Source organism: Cucurbita pepo, chromosome LG17 (assembly GCF_002806865.2).
Source record: "Cucurbita pepo subsp. pepo cultivar mu-cu-16 chromosome LG17, ASM280686v2, whole genome shotgun sequence".
In the NCBI taxonomy this organism is placed as follows: domain Eukaryota; kingdom Viridiplantae; phylum Streptophyta; class Magnoliopsida; order Cucurbitales; family Cucurbitaceae; genus Cucurbita; species Cucurbita pepo.
Genome location: NC_036654.1, coordinates 219,098 through 240,288, shown reverse-complemented (window position 1 = coordinate 240,288; position 21,191 = coordinate 219,098). Strand labels below are relative to the sequence as shown.

The window sequence follows — 21,191 nt, the reverse complement described above, 5'->3', positions numbered from 1 at the left end:
ATTTTATTCATTAAAAAATTTAAAATACAAAAGAGAACAATATAAAAAATAATTAAAATATTCCTTTAATTAATAAAAAATGTATAAAAAAAGATATTTACAACACCAAACGTGTTCCGCCACAGGACCGTTATCTTTCTGAACCCACCGCCTCCGTTTCCTCCTCAAATCCCGTTCCGTCGAATCTCCTTCACTAAATTCTCCGTTGCCCTCGAGGCCCGTGTTCCGACACGTCGTCCACCTCAACCGGGTTACCACGATCGGGTTCTTCCACAACTATCTCGACCGGGTTAGTAGAAGATTCGGGTTCGGATTTTACCTCGGATCTACAAAGCGGGCAGGTCACGTGCGAATAAAACCACATATCAATACACCCCACGTGAAAGCTGTGATTACATGTGGGGATAACCCGCCCGGTTTCGTTCTCTTCGAACTCAGATAAACAAACCGCGCAATAAATCGGATCCGAGTCGGGTTTCGCCGAGTGAACGAATAGAGGCAAGGATTTGATAACCAACTGCGGCAAACCACGTGGCGGAGCGGCGCTACGTGGCTCAGCCGTGAATACAAAATGCGGACGAGGGCGACGGCGGGGTCGAGATGGCCGGCGGCTGGGGGAGAAGAGGTACAATCGAACGTAGAGATGAAAACAAATCATGAGAATAACGACGAACAACAGTACAATAACTACGCGGAGTATAATTCCGCTGCTGAGAGTGTAGCGCTTGTCTGACGGCGGAGAGAAGAAGGCGTCGTCGTCATCAGACGCGGCGGCGGTGGCCATTAAACGGCGGCGTTATTAATTTCAAAGGGGAAATTGGGAGAGAAAGGGAGAAAGGAAATTAGAGAAAAAGACAAGGAACAATAAATTTGGTGGAAAGACAAAGAAAAATGGAAGGAAACTACGTGGGGATATCTCTTGTGTTTGGTCGTCTCTATAGGTCAAGAGGATTAGAACTGCTATTTTAAATTATTTATCTCTGGCCCCATTTATTATTTTTCTTTAAAATAATTGCAATAATTATTTTACTCATATATCTAATATTAATCTTTTTTTCTAAAAAAAAGTTTAATATCAAGAATATTTGGGGAAAATTGCCTAAAATGTTTGATATTCAAATTGTTTTATATTTTTAATAATTGTTCAGGTTGAATTTGAGTAAAAATAAAGATTTATTTTTTACAATAATAAATTGGTTGAATTATGAATATAAAAATGTTATTATTATTATTATTATGTTGATTATTATGAGGACGTCTGACGTCATGGATCTGTATTTATTATCTCATCCTGTTTTAATAAAATAAAATAAATAAATGGATAATAAAGTGGGGGTAAAAAGTGGAGCTTTCCAAAGGGCCATTTATATGGGCCGTGGGTTTCACTTTCTGGGCCCATTCGCCTTGTCCAAAATTTTCGATGTCTTTGACCAATAACGCGCCTTTCCTTGACACCGTGATCCTCTCTGATATGAAAATGACTAATTCCGTTTGGATTAACGTTACAACTCCTTAATTCTTACCAAAAAAAAAAACATTTTAAGAAATTAATTGTATTGGATAACTTTTTGAAAAAATATAATATTAATTTGAAGTCCTACCAAAATTAAGGTGGGTTTTCAACTGGGCCTGTTTTGTCGGCCCATGAAGTTGAAATAGTATTAAAAGGGAGGAGATGGATAAGCTGGGGAGGGTCTCGTGGGAATGATGATTAAAATAAATAATGGGAAGGGAAATAATTTAATTTAATGTTTTTATTTATGAAAAAAGAAAAAAAGGGCTATAAAGGAATTCCTCTCTCCATGGCCTTTTTCAAATTCCCATTAAAACCCTCCACTACTGACTTGGTCTCTTCACCTTCCCCCAAAAGAAATGTCTTCCAAATCCCCTGTTTTTCCCTTCCCTGAACCTCAGCACTTCAGCGACTATGGCTTCGATCCTCAACTCGACTATTTTCAGGTTCTTTTTTTCTTCATTTAAAAAAGATTATAAATTTTTCTATTTATTCATTCAAATGGGTTTTTTTATTTTTATTTATATATTTAGGTTTTGGAAGAAGCAAGGAAACACAGACGAGAGGGTTCGAGATCCATTGACTCCATTCATTTCAAGCTCCAAAAGCCTATTTCCAAAGACGATTCTATCAAAACCAAGAAGAAAAAACGGTGGTGGAAAAACGCTCTTCTCTTCTTCAAATGGAAATGGGTTCACCATCAAAACGACGCTGTTTTCACCCACCACCACGACGTTCACCAAGCAAGAGCACGAGCTTTCCGCGCCTCTATCTCCGGTCCGGTTTACGTAACTGAAAGCCGTAGCGGTTCCAACACGCCGTTACGTTCCACCACCCGACCGACTTCCGGTCCACTCGCTGGAACGCTAACGCCGACGAGAAAATCCGACATCCAAATTCCGTATCTCAGCCTCCGAGAACTGAACATGGAGCAACAACAATACAGAAACTCCACGTCAGCAGCCATGCCCATTTACTTAGTCACTTGAATAAAACATTAAACTAACCCTGTTTTTCAGGGTTGTCGATTTCGATTAAGATTATTAAAGGCAAGCAAAGTACTCTGTAAAGGGTGTTTTTNTTGTCGATTCGGTGGATGGGGTAACCGGCGGGGCCGGTTCTCAAGGGTTGCTTTTGGTTTTCTTTTTATTTTTAAAAAAACTGGAAAGCTGTGTTCGATCCATCGGGAAAAGGATGCCCTCTTTCTCCTCCTTTATTGATTTCCGCGTTCTACCTGGAATCGTCTCTTTTTTTTTTTTTTTTTTTTTTTTTTTTTTTTTTTTTNATCATCATATTATATCACTATCTCCTAAATTTTAGGAGGTTTAATTGTAATTAGATAAAAATTTCTTCCTATTAACTCATATTTGATTTTTTTTTTTAAAATTTTGCAATATAATTTTTATGGTCTAAAAGTACGTTTACTTTTCTGATTATTTTAACTGTTCAATTAACTGTCGGTTGGAATAGTTTTATTTCACAAGATCCGTTGGAGGATTTCCGAGTACCTTCTCATTTAATTTTCTTCTAACCGAATCGAACGGTTCAGAATGGATCTTACCTTTCGTCATTTGCCACGCGTCAAGATCTCAGNTAACCGAATCGAACGGTTCATTATGGATCTTACCTTTCGTCATTTGCCACGCGTCAAGATCTCAGACTTCCTGGTGTGGCCCTAGCCAGTACGCTCTTAATGGGCCAGAGGGAAGAATTGGGCCCATGGAGATCAAACGGTTGCAACGGCAAGTGCGAGGGATTTGGTCAAAATTGGAAAACGACAAATCGGAACAAACACAGAAGGTGATGCGTACAAAGAGGAAGTTGCGTGTTCAACGGCTCTCTTGATGAGAAACGATGCGTCGGTTTTCGAAACTGCTAGCGGCTGACGTCGATGCATCAGTTAGTCATGTGCCCGCCGCTCCGGGTATTGTCCGCTCGTATTCCCTGCAAACCACGTTCTTTCGTAGTCTCTCTTCCTTTTTTCCTTTCTTTTTCTAAAAAAATAAAAATAATAAATAAAATAAAAAATTAATACTTCTATTTTCAAGTTGTATTAATTAAAATTTTAAATTAATCAAACATTAAGATGTGTAGCATTTCTTTAAATATCATCCTTTTCGAGGATTTTTTTACGACAAGTCAATTAAATTACTGACAAAAATGATTTAATAAAATCAAAACCTAACCTAACCCTTTATTTTGTATAAATGAATTGGGTAGTATATATATATATATATATACTTTAGTTATTTACCAATATCTTATTTATTCACGTAGATTTCATATTAATAATTAAAATTTTATAAATATTTATCAGTCATAATATATTCATATTTTTCGCCCATTGACTAAACAACAAACCAAAATTCTTCCATTAGAATTGGGCAATACAAGTTGTTCGGTAAGGTGAACAATGCTATTAAAATATTATAATATTTATAAAATGTTTATTTAAATCTCCACTTAAAGTTAGGGTTAAAATCAAAGGAATAATTTTTTTTTATTGACTTTCTGAAATAAAATTATCCAAGTGGTTAAAAAAAGGAAAATAAAATTCACCGGGAGTAAAAGAGATTCGAACCTAAAAAGGAAGGATTTCACTTGAATCTGAGCAAAGTAACTTTAAATATATTCCGTCTTAAAAGGAATGACGTGGCATTGTCAGAATGGAGATTCGCACGCGGCTGCCCAATCTCCACCGTTAAACTCGCCTGCAAGATTTATGTACAGTTATTTCATTTCTTCCTTTTCAAATTGTTGGGCTGTTATGGGCCGCGAATCCATATAGGCCCATTAATCAAATTTCAATTATTATTATTTATTAAATAGTTATTTTTATTATTATTAAAACAAAACCATATACATAATTATTTTTTATTATTTATTCTCTAATAACTATTAATTTTAAAAATAAATATAAAAGTTGAGCTTAAGATATTAATTAAATACTTGAAAATAAATAAAAATCTGGTCTACGAATTAAATTTTTATTTTTATTAAAAACAAAAATTTAAATAAACCTTTCAAACACAGCTTAACCAAAAAAAACTTTATGGTTGAAATCATTATTTATTAAATTTTATAAAATAATTTATAAGAAATAAAAAAAATTTGGAGATACTATTGGAGTCTTATGAATGTGATAAAAGGGAAAAAGTGGATTATAATATGAAATAAATTATCACAAAATATATAAAGTAAAAAGGCGACAATAATCGTCCAATAATTAACCAAATTATTTATCCTTTACATAATTTGCTCCGAAAAGAAAAAACAAATGATTGGATCCGACATTTCAATAAAAAGTAAAATAGTAAGCTTCGTGGTAAAATTTTAAATAATGATGGGCCGACACTTATTCAGCAGGTATTCAAATTTGGGCCTGTCAAAAGCCTTTCGGCCCAAAGGTATTGGGCCTTCACAATTCGGCCTCGTCACCACTCACGGGCCCACACACATTATTTTAGGAGGATTCAAAAACCTTAATTTAGAGCTTTTTTTTAGCTCGATAGTGTTGCGTTCGACACAAATTTTATGTAAAATACTCTCACTTTTATTAAAATAATTATAAAAAGATTATAAAATATTCATAAAATATCTAAATATTTATTTATAAAATAATTAAAGTATTTTACCTCAAACTCATACAATTATTAGACTTGACTCTGTTGAACTAGCGGTGATCTTTTAACATTTTGGAGGTTGAGATCGAACCGTAGACATCTATTTATGGTGGTAAATATATAATTTACTAAACTATACTCGAAAGTTACTCGATATGGTGAGTTTCACACTTTTTGTATTTTTTTGTATTTATAATATATATATATATATATATATATATATTCATCAAACCGTTATTAGGGAATAGTCACATCACGACAAACACGTTGAATAAATTTTTGATGTAAAACTAAAACATGTTGCAAATCAATTTTGATACGATTCATTTTAGAGCGTAATAATATGACTTATAAAATAGACAAATTTCGGACGTAACTCATATGTAGAAAAACAAGTAGATAAGACGATAATACAATTTTAGGTCAAAACTTTCACGATAATAGAAAGAAAAATAAACGTGTGCCGAATATGTCCCAAAACCAAAAGTTGGATCTAATCGAAATCAGTATATATAGACAACCTAACCTTACAAAAAAAGAAAGAATTCCAAACTAAAATCCAAGCGACGAAAAAAATTATTATAAATATAGAGAATAACTCTACAGTGACAAAATGTGGACGGTCCAAAATGTACATTAAATTAGGCCACGATGTTGATTAGAAGTGATCTCGAAAGTTTTAAAAACTAAATTAATCAAAAGTACGACATAAGTACTTGACAAGTCGAGCATCGGTAAAAATTAAAGTTCGACGAAAATACGTTAAAAAAAATTAATAGCTAAGACAATTGTAAACGTAGGGATTGCGGTATCGGCTGCTAAGACAATCCCGAACCTATGATATCAGATAATCTTTACATTTACAAGTTTAAAAAAGGTTTTGAAACATTTTTCAAATATATTTTTTGTTCTCAAAGAATTATGTAACGAGATCATAAAAAAATATTATCGTAAAAAAAACACGACAATCAAAAGTATGTACCTAAAGTAGTTGAATTATGCTCCAGCTGACACGTTACCTTTATCCATAACCTTAATCTTAGGATCTTCCAAAATCCAACACACACATACATACATATATATATATATATATATAAATTACGGAAATGATAATAACTGTTGATACATATTTAAATTTTATTAGGTTAAAAAAAATTGAAATTATAAAAAATAATAAAAAAAAGAATTAAATTCAAGTGGTTTGATTGCTTTAATGGAAAGGAAAGTGAAGGAAGAAGAGAGCCTAAATTTAGGTTAACGTCAATTCAATCACATGCATATCCAAAAACTAGAAAACAAATGATGATGGAGTTGACACACGAGTCATGTGAGTTGCGACTGACGTGGGAAGCGTGTGCGCTGCANATTTGCTAGCCTGTAATATTGTTTTTTAGTTTATTTTATTTTCTTTGTTTTAATGATAAATTTGGATGGTAGCAGCGGTTGTGAATTAAAAATGCATTTGAACATAATTAATAATGTAAGGAGATTTTGTATTTTTAAAAGAATATTAAAATTATATTATTTGTTTGAATGAAATTGGGCATAAAATAAAATTGATTGTATGAGATGAATGCATGAGAATGAAGGAAAAAGAAATTGAGAAAGGGTTGTACCTTGTTTACCTTGAGAGTTGGGTGTAGGCCTCCATGGTCGGACCACTATGAACCAAAGACTTATCTTCTTATTTTTCCTTCTTTACTGCCTATTCTTCTTTACCATTTTCAGCATTCTTTGTTTTCATGTGTATGGAAGAAAAAGTGAATGGAACAATCCATTTTCTTTCCAACCATGTACCCTAAATCTTGTCAGTGTCCTAATATAGAACGCATTTGCATTTGTTAAGGAGTAGGTGACACAACCCAATTCCACTGCTAGCAAATATTACAATCCACCTCCCTTGGCCTTGGGGGTCCAACGTCCTCGTTGGCACACTGCTCGGCGTTCTGCTCTGATACCATTTGTAACAGGCCAAGCTCACTGTTAGCATATATTGTCCTTTTTGGACTTCTTCTCAAGGTTTTTAAAATGCATCTGTTAGGAGAAGTTTTCACATTCTTGTAAGAAATGTTTCGTTCTCCTCTCCAACCGAGGTAGGATTTCACTGAAGATTTATAATGTGAACTAAAAGTATGTTAATTAATATAAAAAAACAATGTGTTAGTCAAAAGCTCAAGGCATGGCAATCTTCCCTACTTTTATTTAGTAAGTGGGAGGGAAGAGGAAGACCAAGCAATATGGACAATCTTTTATGTTTCTCCAAAATTTCAAAATTTCCCACTTTAGGGCTTCAAATTTGAAAGAATTAAGAATGTTGACTAAGCACACATCAACAAAGAGAGGAATATTTAATTCAGTGCAATATCTAGTTACAAAAGCGTCCAATTCTTGGCCCCATCAACGATTATTACCCCTAATATCTACAAAATCTTATGAATAATCAACTCCGTTTTTGACTATCGATTGTGTGTGCTCTTTGTCGACCTATAAAAACAACTCTTCTTCGTATCTATTTTGTCACGCTTTCTTTGAAAAGTAGGATGCTTTGTGTACGGTGATCGAAAGCGTTTGAGTGAATGATAGTGCCTTCTAAAAAAAAAAATTAAAAGAAAAATAGTAATAATTGAATGGTTAGATAACTTTCTATATCACATCTTTTTAATGATCTAAACTTGTACGCATAATTTAATTATGGGTCTCGTCTCTTTTTTTTCTAGCTCGAATATTCTTTTACAAAGAAAAAAAATCAACCAATCTCGTGAGTTCTTATCGGCTAAACTGATATCCGAGACGTTCGTGTTTTAATTGAAATAAATTTGACCCTAAATCATCCCATTATTTTCTTGCACTCTCCTAGAACATCAAAGGCAGGAAAAAAGAAAAAAGAAAAAAAAAAAAAGGTTTAAAAATGGTTAATAAATTAATAGTTTGGTTGAGAAAACGTATGGGGTTTGTCAGTGATTGCGGGAGAAGGCAGAAAAGGTGTCGGTGGTTTGAGCTCTTGGTTTCCATTCGGTGCCTGAGACTTTGGGACCAAAGAAATGCCATTCTAACAGCAAAATCCATTTAATGGCAGAAATGACCATAGGAGGGATTGCGACAGTTGGATACGCTGTCGTTTCATCGACCCTTCTCTTTTTTTTTTTCTTTTTTTTTTTCTTTCTCTCTAAATATTTTCATTTACTATGAAGTATAAGGTAAGAAATCCTTCCACTTAATGGAAAGACATGTTACGGAGAAGTGATGGAATGAAATTTTGCTTAGACAAGATTATCCAAAGTTGGTGTAATAATTATTGATGTTTGTTTAACCTAGGTTTCATGCACATGGATGGTCTTGTCTATGTGTGACATTCAAAAAGGAGGTCAATCGTCTCGATCTCTGCTTAGGTTGCAAGAAAAATGTTGTTTATTCGACTCCCAAGTTTAGTATGTATGCCTGATTGAGATCGAGAAGTCAAGTTTTTGTTTCTATTGTTTTCTATTGTGTTTGCAAATTTTTGTAAACGCTCATATTAAATGACATCAAATGACTCGTGAAAACTTTTAAATAAATTGTTTTATGTAAATGTTTAATACAAAATAGTATTTGGATTCTTTTTTTAAGAGCGAATTGTGTTTGTTGGTTGAATAATTTAGAGATAATCTGTATTATTTGAACGTTAAGGAGGGATAGGAGTTGTTAAATGATTAATTGGTGGGAAAATAATAATTGTGGGAGATTTTGATTCGGTATGAACAAAAGAGGCAAAATTTGATTGCTCTAAAAGGACGTTAGTTATGTGAGAAACCTAAGCAATCCAGATCCAAATAAAGGCATTTAATGAAATAAAATTAAACTTTGGACGGAATAAAAAAAAACGAAAAAAAGAAAACCCCTTTGGCATTAATTTCTTGAATAGGGTTTAAAATAATGCACTTTTCCCCATATTCTCCTTTTTTGCATCAGATTTATGACTGAGAAAAGAAGCTTTTTACCCTCTGATTACGCTGGAACAAGCGCACCCCTTTTGACCCTAAAATTCCTATTACTCACCTCTACCCCTTCCACACCCCTCCAGAAACATGTCACCATCTCACTTTTATAGGTCTTTTATAAGCGATTGAGTGACACTCACTCTCACCACCAAGTGAATCAGCCAACTCGAAATCGTGTCGTGTTCGACCTAACAACATATATCCAATCTTCTAACCCCACTTTAGAAAGAAGATTTTAGAAAATGGGAGCATAGAGAGATTTTAGAAAGAGAATTTGAAAATAAGATTTGAGAGAAATGAAGAATGCGTCGCATGGCTATAAGCAAGGAAAGAAATATCATGACTTATAATTCAAGGTCATTCTCCCCTATAATACATTTTGAAGCATTTCAAGTCTAACTTAAAGTCACCAATGAATCAACCGAACAATTTGATTACCGTCCCCCACAACATTTAAGATAAAAAATAAAAAAATAAAAAAATAAAACTCGAGGTGATATAAAATATATCAAACATGCAATTACTATAACTTTAGAGGCACCTGAATTTATAGTTCGTTCGTTTTACTGACAACTATGAGTCTGGTTCCTAGTAGTTGATATTCAAATAATGTAATGGTAATGTGACGTTGAATCGACATAAATGGGAAAGCGGAAGAGATGGAGAGGAGGTAAGCAAAGCTATGGATAGAAAAATATAATGACCCCTACAATTTTGGGTATTGAAATCTACCTTATATTAGAGGTACATAGCAGTAGCCTTATAAGAGAACAGCATGTGGAGGTTAATTGACTGTTGATTAATATGTATAACCAAACTATTGGCAAGAAATTGCAAAGGCATTGCCCATCTTTTGAGGTTTAGGCAGCTCAGTTACCATATATTATTTTCTTTGAAAGTGGCAATTCAAACAAGAAAGGTCCACTTCTCTTTTGCTTTCTTTCTCCTTTGAGTGTGTGAGTGAGATTTTTTGCCAACAAAATCAAAATATCTATGTGTTATTTCTATTGTCACAAATGTATCCTTATCCCTATTCTTTTGAAAGAGACGCATCCATGACCAACAAAATCGTAATACGACCTAATATCTCTTAATAATATCACATTCAAAATAATTTCCGAACTGAAAAAGAATTCCTTAGCATTAATCACAAAAAACATCAACCATTTGAACCGTATAAACATATACTTGAAAATGATGACATTGTGTGGGACAAACTAATAGAAATTATGAGATAATCACGAATTTAAAAGGAAAAAACATATTAGAAATAACTCATCAAAATAAGAGTGATTATGAAGCTACCAAATTTCTCATAAGAATATGACCACTTTTTTCCTTGTGAAGAAAAATTAAAGGTTTATGATCCTTTCACAAAGAGAGGAGTAATTATGTTTCCCTTAGTTTTGGAAATTTCCAAAATTCCATAAAAATTTATAGGTATTTTTGTATGCTACTTTCAACTTTATCACATGGTTTAAACAAGCAATACATGCTCTATACGAAACAAGCAAATAACGCCCCACATTAAACTTAGTGCAAACTTTGTCCACAAAAGGAGAGCCTAGGGAATATTTTGTTGGCAATTTTAATTAGTATGAGTTTGAATTTTTTGTTTTTAGTTTTTTTTTTCTTTTTACTTGTAGCATGTATATTGTAAATGTGCATGCCTAGCCTAAGAAATAAATTTTAGAAATCTAAATTTATTAAGTTCCAGGAATTAGCAAACCCACGATTTATATAACCTACTTACCAAACTATACATTCAGCTTATCGACCTAAGTTATACAAACCTAATTCACAAGTCAAACCTATCTTAAAGTTGTTTTTCTTTAGTTCACAGCCCAAAGGGGGGAATTCAAACCTCCTAATCAAATTTTTGGTCTAGAGTAAATGTTTTAGCCATTTGAGAATGATTAGGTTGACAACATCTTATAAGGTTTTATCAAACTCATCTACAATAGTCAGAACTATTTTTATCTATATACAAATAAGATATACACCATTAAAAGTTGCTCAAAATTACCTTGTAAAATTAAGTTAATACTTAGTTCTTCTAATCTTCTCAATATTTAGGGTGTAACTAAAATCTCATATTAACTGAGAAAAGAGACCAAAATTATATAAAGATAACTATCTTGAATGGTATAAAACTCATGCTCAAAGTAGTTAATGAAAATAAGAACAGGTTTATTTTTACTAGAACCCAAAAATTCTAGTTGAAAAAACACAAAAGAAAAAGTTTGGGTATTTTTCTCCTAGACTTTAAAATCATCCAACTTTTAATGGGGAGCAAAACTAAAGGGGGCCTCTGTGCATTCTAGGGAGAGAGAGAGAGTGTGTCCCATAGACGCATATAAAAGGAGACCCCCACCGATTGGTCCAATTCCCATCTCTATAAATTAAAATCTTTTCCTGCATGCCCAATACTCACTTTGCTTTCTCTCTTCTCCCTCTTTCTCTCTCTCTACTGAGCACAGGGAAAAAGAAACAGCAAGGGGCAAAGGAAAGAAAAATATGCTTGCAGAAGAGAAGTCCCAAAAGTACCCGACAATGCCAGAGGTACGAATTCTTAAAGAAAAAAACTTCTCAGAGAATATTAAAATAATGGCACTATATATTTAATTGCATACCTGTTTGCTAACCTTCTGGTCCTCTCCTTCGTCTTTTTTTCCTCCTTTTTTCAAGGTTCTGGACGAGCTCAAGCAAATGGCTGACATTGGCTTCCCTGTTTTAGCAATGGGATTAGTGAGTTACCTCAAAAACATGATCTCTGTCATTTGCATGGGTAGGCTTGGTACTCTTCATCTCGCTGCTGGTTCTTTAGCCATAGGCTTCACAAATATCACTGGCTATTCAGTTCTCTCTGGCCTCGCAATGGGAATGGAGCCACTCTGCAGCCAAGCCTTTGGCTCTCACAATTCCTCCATTGCATTTCTCACTTTACAAAGAACGGTTCTTATTTTGCTTTTTGCTTCTTTTCCCATTGGGATTCTTTGGCTCAATTTGGAGCCTCTCATGTTGGTTCTTCACCAGAACCCAGAAATCACTAGAATTGCTGCTGTTTATTGCCGTTTTGCAGTCCCTGACTTGGTATTGAACAGCCTCCTTCACCCTTTGCGTATTTACCTACGAAACCAAGGCACCACGTGGCTTGTCATGTGGTGCAATTTGTTGGCTATTCTCCTACATGTTCCCATCACCATTTTCTTGACTTTCCCTCTTGATCTTGGAATCCGTGGGATTGCTATCTCTAACTTTATAGCTAACTTCAATACACTTTTCTTCCTTTTACTTTATTTGATATTCTGCACTCGCAGAACTTTTTCCTCTTCCTCTTCCTCTTCCTCTTCCTCTTCCAAGGAGGCTAACCTGTTTGTGCCACTGAAAGGCACCGTTGCCGCTGGAACCGACGTCAGCGCTGCTGCCACAACGGGGGAGGAATGGGGAATGCTGATCAAATTGGCAATTCCTAGCTGCCTTGGAGTTTGCTTGGAATGGTGGTGGTATGAGTTTATGACCATTCTTACTGGCTACCTCTACAACCCGCGGATTGCACTCGCAACTTCAGGCATTGTAATTCAAACAACTTCACTAATGTACACATTACCAATGTCTCTCAGTGCGGCCGTCTCCACCAGAGTCGGCCACGAGCTCGGCGCCGGCCGGCCCAAGAAGGCACGACTGGCGGCGGTGGTGGCGATAGGATTGGCGTTGGTGGGTTCATTGATGGGGCTCGCATTGACCACCATAGGCAGAAGGACGTGGGGAAGAGTTTTCACAAAAGATGAGGGAATTCTAGAGCTGACAATGGCGGTTCTGCCCATAATCGGACTGTGCGAGCTGGCAAATTGCCCACAAACAACAAGCTGCGGGATTCTGAGGGGAAGTGCAAGGCCAGGGATCGGAGCAGGAATAAACTTCTATTCATTTTACATGGTGGGGGCGCCGGTGGCGGTGTTGTCGGCGTTTGTTTGGAAGTTTGGGTTTGTGGGTCTTTGCTATGGGCTTTTGGCAGCTCAGATGGCATGTGTGGTCTCAATCTTAATAGTTGTGTTCAATACAGATTGGGAAATGGAGTCGATCAAAGCCAAAGACTTGGTAGGCAAAAGCACCGATAATGTCTTCGCACATGCAATCCACACAGCCATACGCGAGGAAGGTCCTGAATTTCTCAAAGAATCGCCTGTTCAAAAACAAGACACACAGAGTTAGATTTAATTTTTCAAAAGTAAGCATGATATATAAGCATAATTTAGGTTATAATAGGAAGGTATACTATATATTACAATTAATTATCTCCATTTTTCTTTAAAGCCTATTATTTTGTTTGATTTCGGGTAAATTGGGGTTAATTGGAATTGGGATATGTTTGTAATATATTTAGATAGTGAAATATTTTTGTTTAGTTTTGTGTTTTTGGGCGGGGGGAATTTGGTGTCATATCAATGGATGAGATTTCCCTTTCGAATATGATCGGAAACTATATAACGAAAAAAATGGAAGAGGCATATGGAAGCACAGTAATAGACCAGCCATGTGTGGTGTGGTGTGTGTGTGGCCATTGAGACAACAAAAATGAACCGTTCGCTACTCCACAGTGTATTCGTACATGCAAATGCATGGCTGATAATAAACAATCCTTCAACAATACAACTACCACATTCTTCATTCATATCATCATTCATACATATACGATGTTGGACATTATAGTCATTTCCAGGGCTAGATCTTCAGTTATGGTGGCGGAGCAGACAAATTTATGGGTTTTTCTTTTCCTTTTTCTGAGAACACACCTTTTTTTACACACATGATGACGTAAAGAAATGTTCGTACTATCAACTTGCGATGATAACCTTCATTAATAACTTCTAAACTTAGGCATGTGCTAGAACTTGGAATCTGGTATATACCACATCACATTAGCCTGATTCTTCCTTCTTTATGGTACAAAGCAATGCTGGACCAAAATATCCAAAAAGTGGTCCAAATTTGAACCATTTAGAAGATGCTTTACAGCTCTCCTGTTGTAACTCTTCTTTTAAAAAGTTTGTGCCAGGGCCAGATTTTGGAGAGATCAAGAGTTTTACCAACTTGCAGCTAATTTCACAGAACTATTAGATCTTACTATATTTGCTGTTAGAGAAATTCATAAGATACTTAATTCTACTAGGATCACTGTAGTTTGAATTCATTTCCTCTAAACCCAAAATTCTATTAGGCTTGAACTCATTTCCTCTACATGTTTTCATCGTCCTTTATTGATTCTATATAACGATAGTTCAAGTTTTTTTTTTCCGTCAATCCTATTGTTATATACGTATTCCTATTCTTTCATTTCTCCGTTCAAAGAACTTCTCAAGTTAAGGATCATTCAGATCACCTCAACCGGAAACAAGCTTTGAAAACTTAGAATCTAACCTGGTTTACTGTACTAAATAGTAAATATTGTTTTGACAAGTCTAAAACAGTTTCATATCATTATTACTAAGCAGCAGCTAAATCATACAAAGCCAACTGAATAATGCTCCTGTCTTGGGGTTGGGTTTTTCATTAAGAAGGAAAAATGAAAGGCTTGGCTAAATTTAAGGCTTTTGTGCGTGTTTGGGAGGCAAAGAAGCTGTATAAACCTGATTGCCTTACCTGTCATCCATTTCTGGGGTATGGCGCTCCTCTTGTTTCAAACTCAAACGAGCAAAAGTAATTAAAACGTTGAATCCAGCTTCCTTCCCTGTGTGCAAGAAAAGCAGCAAATTAATGTCAAACAATTAGAGAACTGAATTGTCGTTCAAGATCAGTGCCTTTATGTCCACCGATTGCTGACCCTTCAACTAATTAACAGAGACTGAACCTGTGCCAACGGAGTTTCAAGTCCAACATTTCTGCCAACAGAAAGCAAGCTTCATCAACAGTTCCATTTAATAATAACTTTTAATCATTAGAGGCCTAAAATGTATTGATTGCTCTTTGCAAAACAGAATTCAAAAAGTTGTGCAAATCAGCTTACTTCCCAATGGGGTGCAAAATCGGTGGTTAAGATAAGGATGTTAAGTTGTAACAAAAAGTAAAATTTTGGTTTGATTTTGACTCTTGATACTTAACTTTTGAAGTAATTGTATCATATGGAATCAAAGCATGTGCGATGCAGAGTAGAGACAATTTTGGCTTTAAGAGTAATATGGGATTCAAACCTATGGCTTACAATAGAGATTATCACCCGACTGGTCTAAAGATAATTGAATCTTATTCCCAGAAATGATTAATTGAGACTTTTCAATTTCTTTTTTTTTAAAAAAAAAAAAATAAGGAAAGAACTATGCAGGGGGGGTAACCAAATTATGCAGAGACATTACATCAAACACCTAGCGTGCAACAGTAGTGGCGCGCATACTTTACACCATGGACCACCAAGGCAAGATTCTACATTACTAATCAAACTCCATTTCCACGACAACGATGATATAGTAATGAAACGACCTGAAAACGACTGTCATTAGCCTAATGAGTGAGATGGAATCTCCATAACGATAAGAACGAATTTGCTTTCTAATTCGAAACAAAACAGCCTCAACAGAAGCAAAAAAAAAAAAAAAAAAAAAAAAAAAAAAAAAAAAAAAAAAAAAAAAAAAAAAAAAAAAAAAAAAAAANGCACAAGAAATATGCATAAACATGTGAAGATTTAACTCACATCGAATATTTGTAAATTGGCTGCATAACTCTGAATTGCATCGTGGAAAAATTAATTTTCCGATCCCTGTAAGAAAATTACAAAACCGAGAAAATTGAAAAATTCATCAGAAAATTTATTTAGCGCCAATATAAAATAAGTTACCAATCAGTCCCAATGTTTCTGTTTGCTTTTCAACTCCAATTAACGAATTGGCCTCTATTTGGCGAGATGCCGCGAAACATCCACCAGATATTGGACACTGCAAGAAGACAAATATCAAGAAGTTCGTTTGTGTAGCTTACATGGCGAACATAATCCGGCAGTGCTAAGGATAATAAAGCAGGCCTAGTCCTAGTGTACCGATATAACAGCATCAACGACACGATTGTTCCCCAACTTTCTCGACTTCGATCAACATATTAATTAACTCCATTAGCAACAGCGAACTTGAATTCCATTCTGTCTGGATCAAATTCTCCATTGTTCATCAATGCTCGGTGAGAAAAATTCACCAACACTCGACAGTACGTCCACTACGCCAAATCGTTTTCGTCGCACGCTGTGATGATCGGTCGCCATTGATTTGGAATTGGATGAACTTTTTCGCACTGATTTGACTTCCGATGCAAGAAAAAAAAAAAGAAAAGGAAAATTAATGGAATAACTGAAATTATAGAGAAAATCAATTCAGTTCTGATTCTGGAGTCGATAACAGTTCCAAAAGCGGGATATGTTGAACCTTTTGGCGGGTTTTTTTTTTTCTTTTTTTAATGATAATGGGCCTCTGTGATCCGTCTGCTAATTGGGCCTATAAGCCCATTAATTATTTGGATCCAAAATGCAGTCAAGCCCACTAAATTGGCCCAATAATCAAAACTTAAATTTTAGCTTGACTCAATTTTCTTCAACATTTTTCTTCCATATTTATCCTTAAATTTTCTATATCACTTCGATAAAAATATATCATGTGGTGATGGGTAAACTCGTAAAATCACATCTAAATTGAATTTCAATTAGATGAATTATTAACAAAAATGAAAATCTCACATAATCTCGACATTTGTGTAATATAGGTCGAGTTTGATCCGAGATTTGAACCTCTAACATGCGAGCCAGATCTCGACCCTAATACGAAATGTTTTTTTATTTTATTTTTAATTTCATTAATAAACAAAAATAATTCATAAATATTTATATTTGTTCCACAAAATTACTCTAATGTCCATAAAAGATAAAGTGGGTGAAAGACATTTGTTTGGGCACATGTGGTGATAATAATGGAGTGGAAATTTTGAATAACTTCACATTCCTCCTTATAATATGGACCACTATAATGGTTCATTGAATACCACCATAAAATCCCCATTTTTTCCCCATCAAATATGATGATAGGACCTTCACTTTAAAAATAAAAAAAAAATAAATTATTATACCTTTGGCCCATAGATTTTTCTTTTCTTTTACCATAAATTTGTTTTTTTACTTGCTAAATTTAATTCTTAAAATTAAAATTCAAACATATAATTAATATTTTAAATATATTATATTGTTACGCTTCTAAATATTTATTATAAAATTGTTGAAAAATATTAATCTTACTCTATATGATGCTTTGAATAGAATTTTTATGTTCGAGTTTGAATCATAAGTCCAGTACACATGGGATGTACTTTTGAAGCTATGAAAGCTAACCAATATTTTTAAAAATAATTTTTATAAATAATCTTGATAAAATCAAAAGAAGAGAGGAGAAATATGAAATTAAAATTAAAATAAATAAATAAAAAAACTCTAACGTTTAGGTTATAAAATTTTTAAATTTATAGCTTATTCAATTCAAATAAATTATATATATAATATTTATTTTGTTGGTTGGATATTGGAATAATTTATTTAAAATTTTATTGTTAATAAAAGTAACTATCAGTAAAATACCATTTCAATATATATTTTGAAAAATTATTTTTTAAATAGTTAAATATTATTTTTTAAAATTGTCAAATAATAAATAATAAAAAAAATTAAAATTAATATTATCAATTCCTCTCTCCTGAATTTATTATTTATTTAATTTAATTTATTATCTCTCACTTCATTTACTGTATTTCCTCCTATTTCACTGACTGATTTGACCTCCACGTGGCAGGTGATTAAATTAGTAGATTGAGAGTGTTAATTGATATAGTCGCCAGCGCCGGCTTTTGTATTAAAATAAAAGTAGGTGAAACAAAACATATCCAGCTCAAAGACAGCGCCGTTCTCATCACGTCTCACTCCTTCTCCCCACATCCAAACACCTGTAAACCCTACATTCTATTACACAAACTATTTTTTTAAATAATTTAACCTCATTTTTATTCTTAATCTTAATTTTAAAATTACAATATTTAAAAATTATTCAAACAAATTTGCAAACGTTTCTCCAACGAATTAGGTTAAAGATGGACGAACCAAATTGAACAGGGATACCCAGAGGCAAGAGCACGCATGGTGCATTCAACGAGCTGGTTCTCTATATGATGTCGTTTTTGTATTAATTTTGTTTTTGTTGTAGGTGAAGGTTGTGATGTTGGTCCACATTTACGGGTACACGTCGATTATTGTCGTAAAAGTCGAGAACAATTAATAAAAAATAATTGAGAAAATATATATATATATAAAAAAAAAAGGAAGTGGAAAAGGAGAGTGAGGGGTTTTGTTTGTCATGCATTATTAGGGCATACGGAAGGCCCCCTTGAGAATAAGGGGACAGAAGAAAGGCAAGCAACTACCAAAACCAATCAAAAGGACGAAGGTAAAAAGTAAAATCATGGGAAATCCCTTTAATAATTTCTTTTCTTTTTGTCGTTTTCAATGGCTTTTACCTTTCTTTTTTTTTAAATAATAAATCTCAAATAAAATAATTAATAATTTATGAAAAAAAAAAATTAAATAGTTTAAAAAAGAGAGTACAATACGTGTACTATGAATATATTTTTGAAATAATAATAATAATAATAAATAAGACGTAATTATATAGAAAAACAAGATTTCCTTTACTATATGATGTATGAGACGTACTAATTATGTGAGGTCCCACAAAAAAGAATCATTTCTGTTTTTATTTCTTTTTTCAGCCCACTCCCTACTAAAATTGCTAAAGTATCCCTAATATTTTAGAGAAATTCCAATTATGTCCTTAATATTTAAATTTTAAAATAAATAAATAATTTATTGGAGTTTATTTTGTTTAATTTACTACTAAAATTAATTATAACGCAGAGGAAATTGGCAAATAAATAAATAAATAAAAAGTCAAATTATGAATATAGTTTTAAATAATTTCAAATTTCCTGATTTATATATAAAAAAACTAAAATTTATTTATTGGTTGACTTTTTACAAAATATTTTATTTTTAGAGTTAAATTAAAAAATATATAATTTAAAAAAAAGATTGAAGAAAAAAATTGTAATTTAAATAAATAAAGAAAAAGCAATAAAAAAATAAAATGTAAAAGGAGAAAAAAGGGGGGGTACGTGGCAGTTAATAAGCAGTAGAAGTCAAATCGGTCGCTGCGCTGATCGTCCTTGTTTACTGCTGCATTAGCTGTGTAGTGGGCCCCACCACTCACCACCATCCGTACCATAATCATCTTCTTCTTCTTCTTCTTTCCTTCTCAGTTTCCCGTTCGCTTATTTATGTTCTTCCCTGAAAGAAACCAACGAACCAGGAAACAAAATCGTCTCTGTTTTTTTTCTTTCCTATTTTCTCCCTCAACTCAAATGCTCTTACAATGGTCGGTTTAAGCGTGATTCTTGAATCCAACCAGGGAGATTTTTGTAATAAATCATCCCAGGTTATCAGTAAAGCCTCCGTTATGAACCTCACCGTCAACTCCTCTTCTCGCAACCCTAATTCCTGCCTCCAGACGACGTCGTTTCGCCTCCATTCCTGCTATCTCTGTAATCAGAAGCTCTTGCCTGGGAAGGACATCTATATGTACAAGTAACTCTCTCTCTCTCTCTCTCTCTCTCTCTATATATATATATATATATATATATATATATATATGTATATATATATATATTTGTATTTGTCTGATGATATTGTTGGGATTTAGGGGAGATAGGGGATTTTGCAGCGTGGAGTGTAGGTGCAGGCAGATTTTAATGGACGAAAAAGAGAGTATAATGAAGGAAAATTCTTCGTCGAGTCGTAAAACGGCGTCGCTTTTGAGTTCGGAATCTGGTTCTTCTTCTTCGTCGACTTCAATGGCGGCTTCTCGTGACCGTAAATCCACGAGGAATCGGAGGGGAGAATTTGCGTATTGAGAGGGGAACAAGAACAAGAGAGAAATGAGTAGTGAAATTACGGAGTTACCCTTTTGTAATATAGTAAATGACGTTTTTGTCCTTGTGAGTTTTTTTTTTTTTTTTTTTTTTTTTTTTTTTNCTAAAAGAGAAGCCATTAATCCATGAATGAAATGGTGAGCTCCCGCATTTTGGCTACTTCCTTGTCGGACAGTTTTTGGCGTTTTCTTTACCTCTCACGAGCCGTAAAAATGGTCAAATTATGTATACCTACAATTAAAGGATATTTGATACCTTTCCAAAAAGTTCAACCGTTTTTTTTTTTAATTATTTTATGGATCGAATTAATTTGATAAATTATTCAATTAAATAAATTAATTACAACTAAATAATTTTTTTTAAGAGATGGGCATTTTTAATTTCTTATTTTTATTATTAAATAAATAAATTATATAAGTGGATTAAATACTATGTTGACAAATATACCGTTGTCTTTGGTTAAATTCAACATTTTTAGCTTAATCTTATATTAAATGTTGACCGTTGGATATAAGTTCTTATTTTATTTTACCCCTCATCTTTGTTCTATACGCTACATATTTGAAATATTCAATTTAGTAAATTATATTTTAATTTACAGATAAGTAATATTTTGTGGTTGACTCAAGAAAATAAAATAAAAGAAAATATTTTGTAGCTGCCTTGGGGAAGAAGATTATTTTGGGAGACGAGTATAATAATTAGCTCAAATAAAGAAGTGGATACTATATTAAGTAATTTAGATTATCTTATTTCCAGGCCATATCTTTATTTATGATTATTACCTAAAAAAGCCAAAGAAGATCGTATCTTTTGAAAATCTCGGTTATATAATAAGAGATAAACACAATTTTTTTTATAAAAAATTTCTGTGAGTTCATTAATTAATTTATTATTATTATTATTATTATTATTCGTAGGGAATGTTCTAGATTGCGCACGGAAAGGAAAAGGAACAGGCACAGATAGGGAAAGTACTTTAGGGAACAGCGAAAATTTTGAGAGTGAAAACTTGCTCTCGTAGGGCCGCCCAAATGTCCAAAGAAGTGCTGCTGGTTCTCCACCACATGTTTCAAT

General features: G+C 33.6%; 4 protein-coding genes and 1 long non-coding RNA gene across 9 annotated transcripts; 3 read left to right on the top strand and 2 right to left on the bottom strand.

Annotated features, from left to right (window-relative positions):
- Positions 1 to 49: 49 nt before the first annotated feature.
- Positions 50 to 926, bottom strand: LOC111779116 (RING-H2 finger protein ATL2-like). The gene has a single exon (XM_023659188.1). It carries the CDS (start codon positions 782 to 784, stop codon positions 194 to 196), a length of 591 nt encoding a protein of 196 aa, XP_023514956.1. The 5' UTR covers positions 785 to 926; the 3' UTR covers positions 50 to 193.
- An 819-nt stretch (positions 927 to 1,745) lies between these two features.
- On the top strand, positions 1,746 to 2,596 carry LOC111778967. Its single transcript, XM_023658982.1, has 2 exons — positions 1,746 to 1,959; positions 2,047 to 2,596. The coding sequence occupies exons 1-2, from the start codon at positions 1,873 to 1,875 to the stop codon at positions 2,500 to 2,502; spliced, it is 543 nt and encodes a 180-aa protein (XP_023514750.1). The 5' UTR covers positions 1,746 to 1,872; the 3' UTR covers positions 2,503 to 2,596.
- Positions 2,597 to 9,125: 6,529 nt separating this feature from the next.
- LOC111778109 (protein DETOXIFICATION 55-like) lies at positions 9,126 to 13,584 on the top strand. Its single transcript, XM_023657763.1, is given in 3 exon segments — positions 9,126 to 11,620; positions 11,623 to 11,675; positions 11,802 to 13,584. Coding segments are annotated over 3 exon segments (1,668 nt in total). The 5' UTR covers positions 9,126 to 11,532; the 3' UTR covers positions 13,329 to 13,584.
- On the bottom strand, positions 13,220 to 16,469 carry LOC111778110. Of its 5 annotated transcripts, none has more exons than XR_002812492.1 (7): positions 16,144 to 16,469; positions 15,946 to 16,042; positions 15,802 to 15,867; positions 15,467 to 15,590; positions 14,938 to 14,995; positions 14,757 to 14,844; positions 13,220 to 13,299 (listed from the first exon to the last, which is right to left on the bottom strand). It is a non-coding gene; the product is annotated as an uncharacterized LOC111778110 (long non-coding RNA). The 5 variants fall into 5 exon arrangements; XR_002812493.1 differs by having other exon boundaries at positions 14,965 to 14,995; XR_002812491.1 differs by having other exon boundaries at positions 14,757 to 14,995; positions 15,467 to 15,600.
- A 2,996-nt stretch (positions 16,470 to 19,465) lies between these two features.
- On the top strand, positions 19,466 to 20,207 carry LOC111779167. Its single transcript, XM_023659245.1, has 2 exons — positions 19,466 to 19,770; positions 19,886 to 20,207. Exons 1-2 carry the CDS (start codon positions 19,559 to 19,561, stop codon positions 20,094 to 20,096), a joined length of 423 nt encoding a protein of 140 aa, XP_023515013.1. The 5' UTR covers positions 19,466 to 19,558; the 3' UTR covers positions 20,097 to 20,207.
- The last annotated feature ends 984 nt before the right edge of the window (positions 20,208 to 21,191 follow it).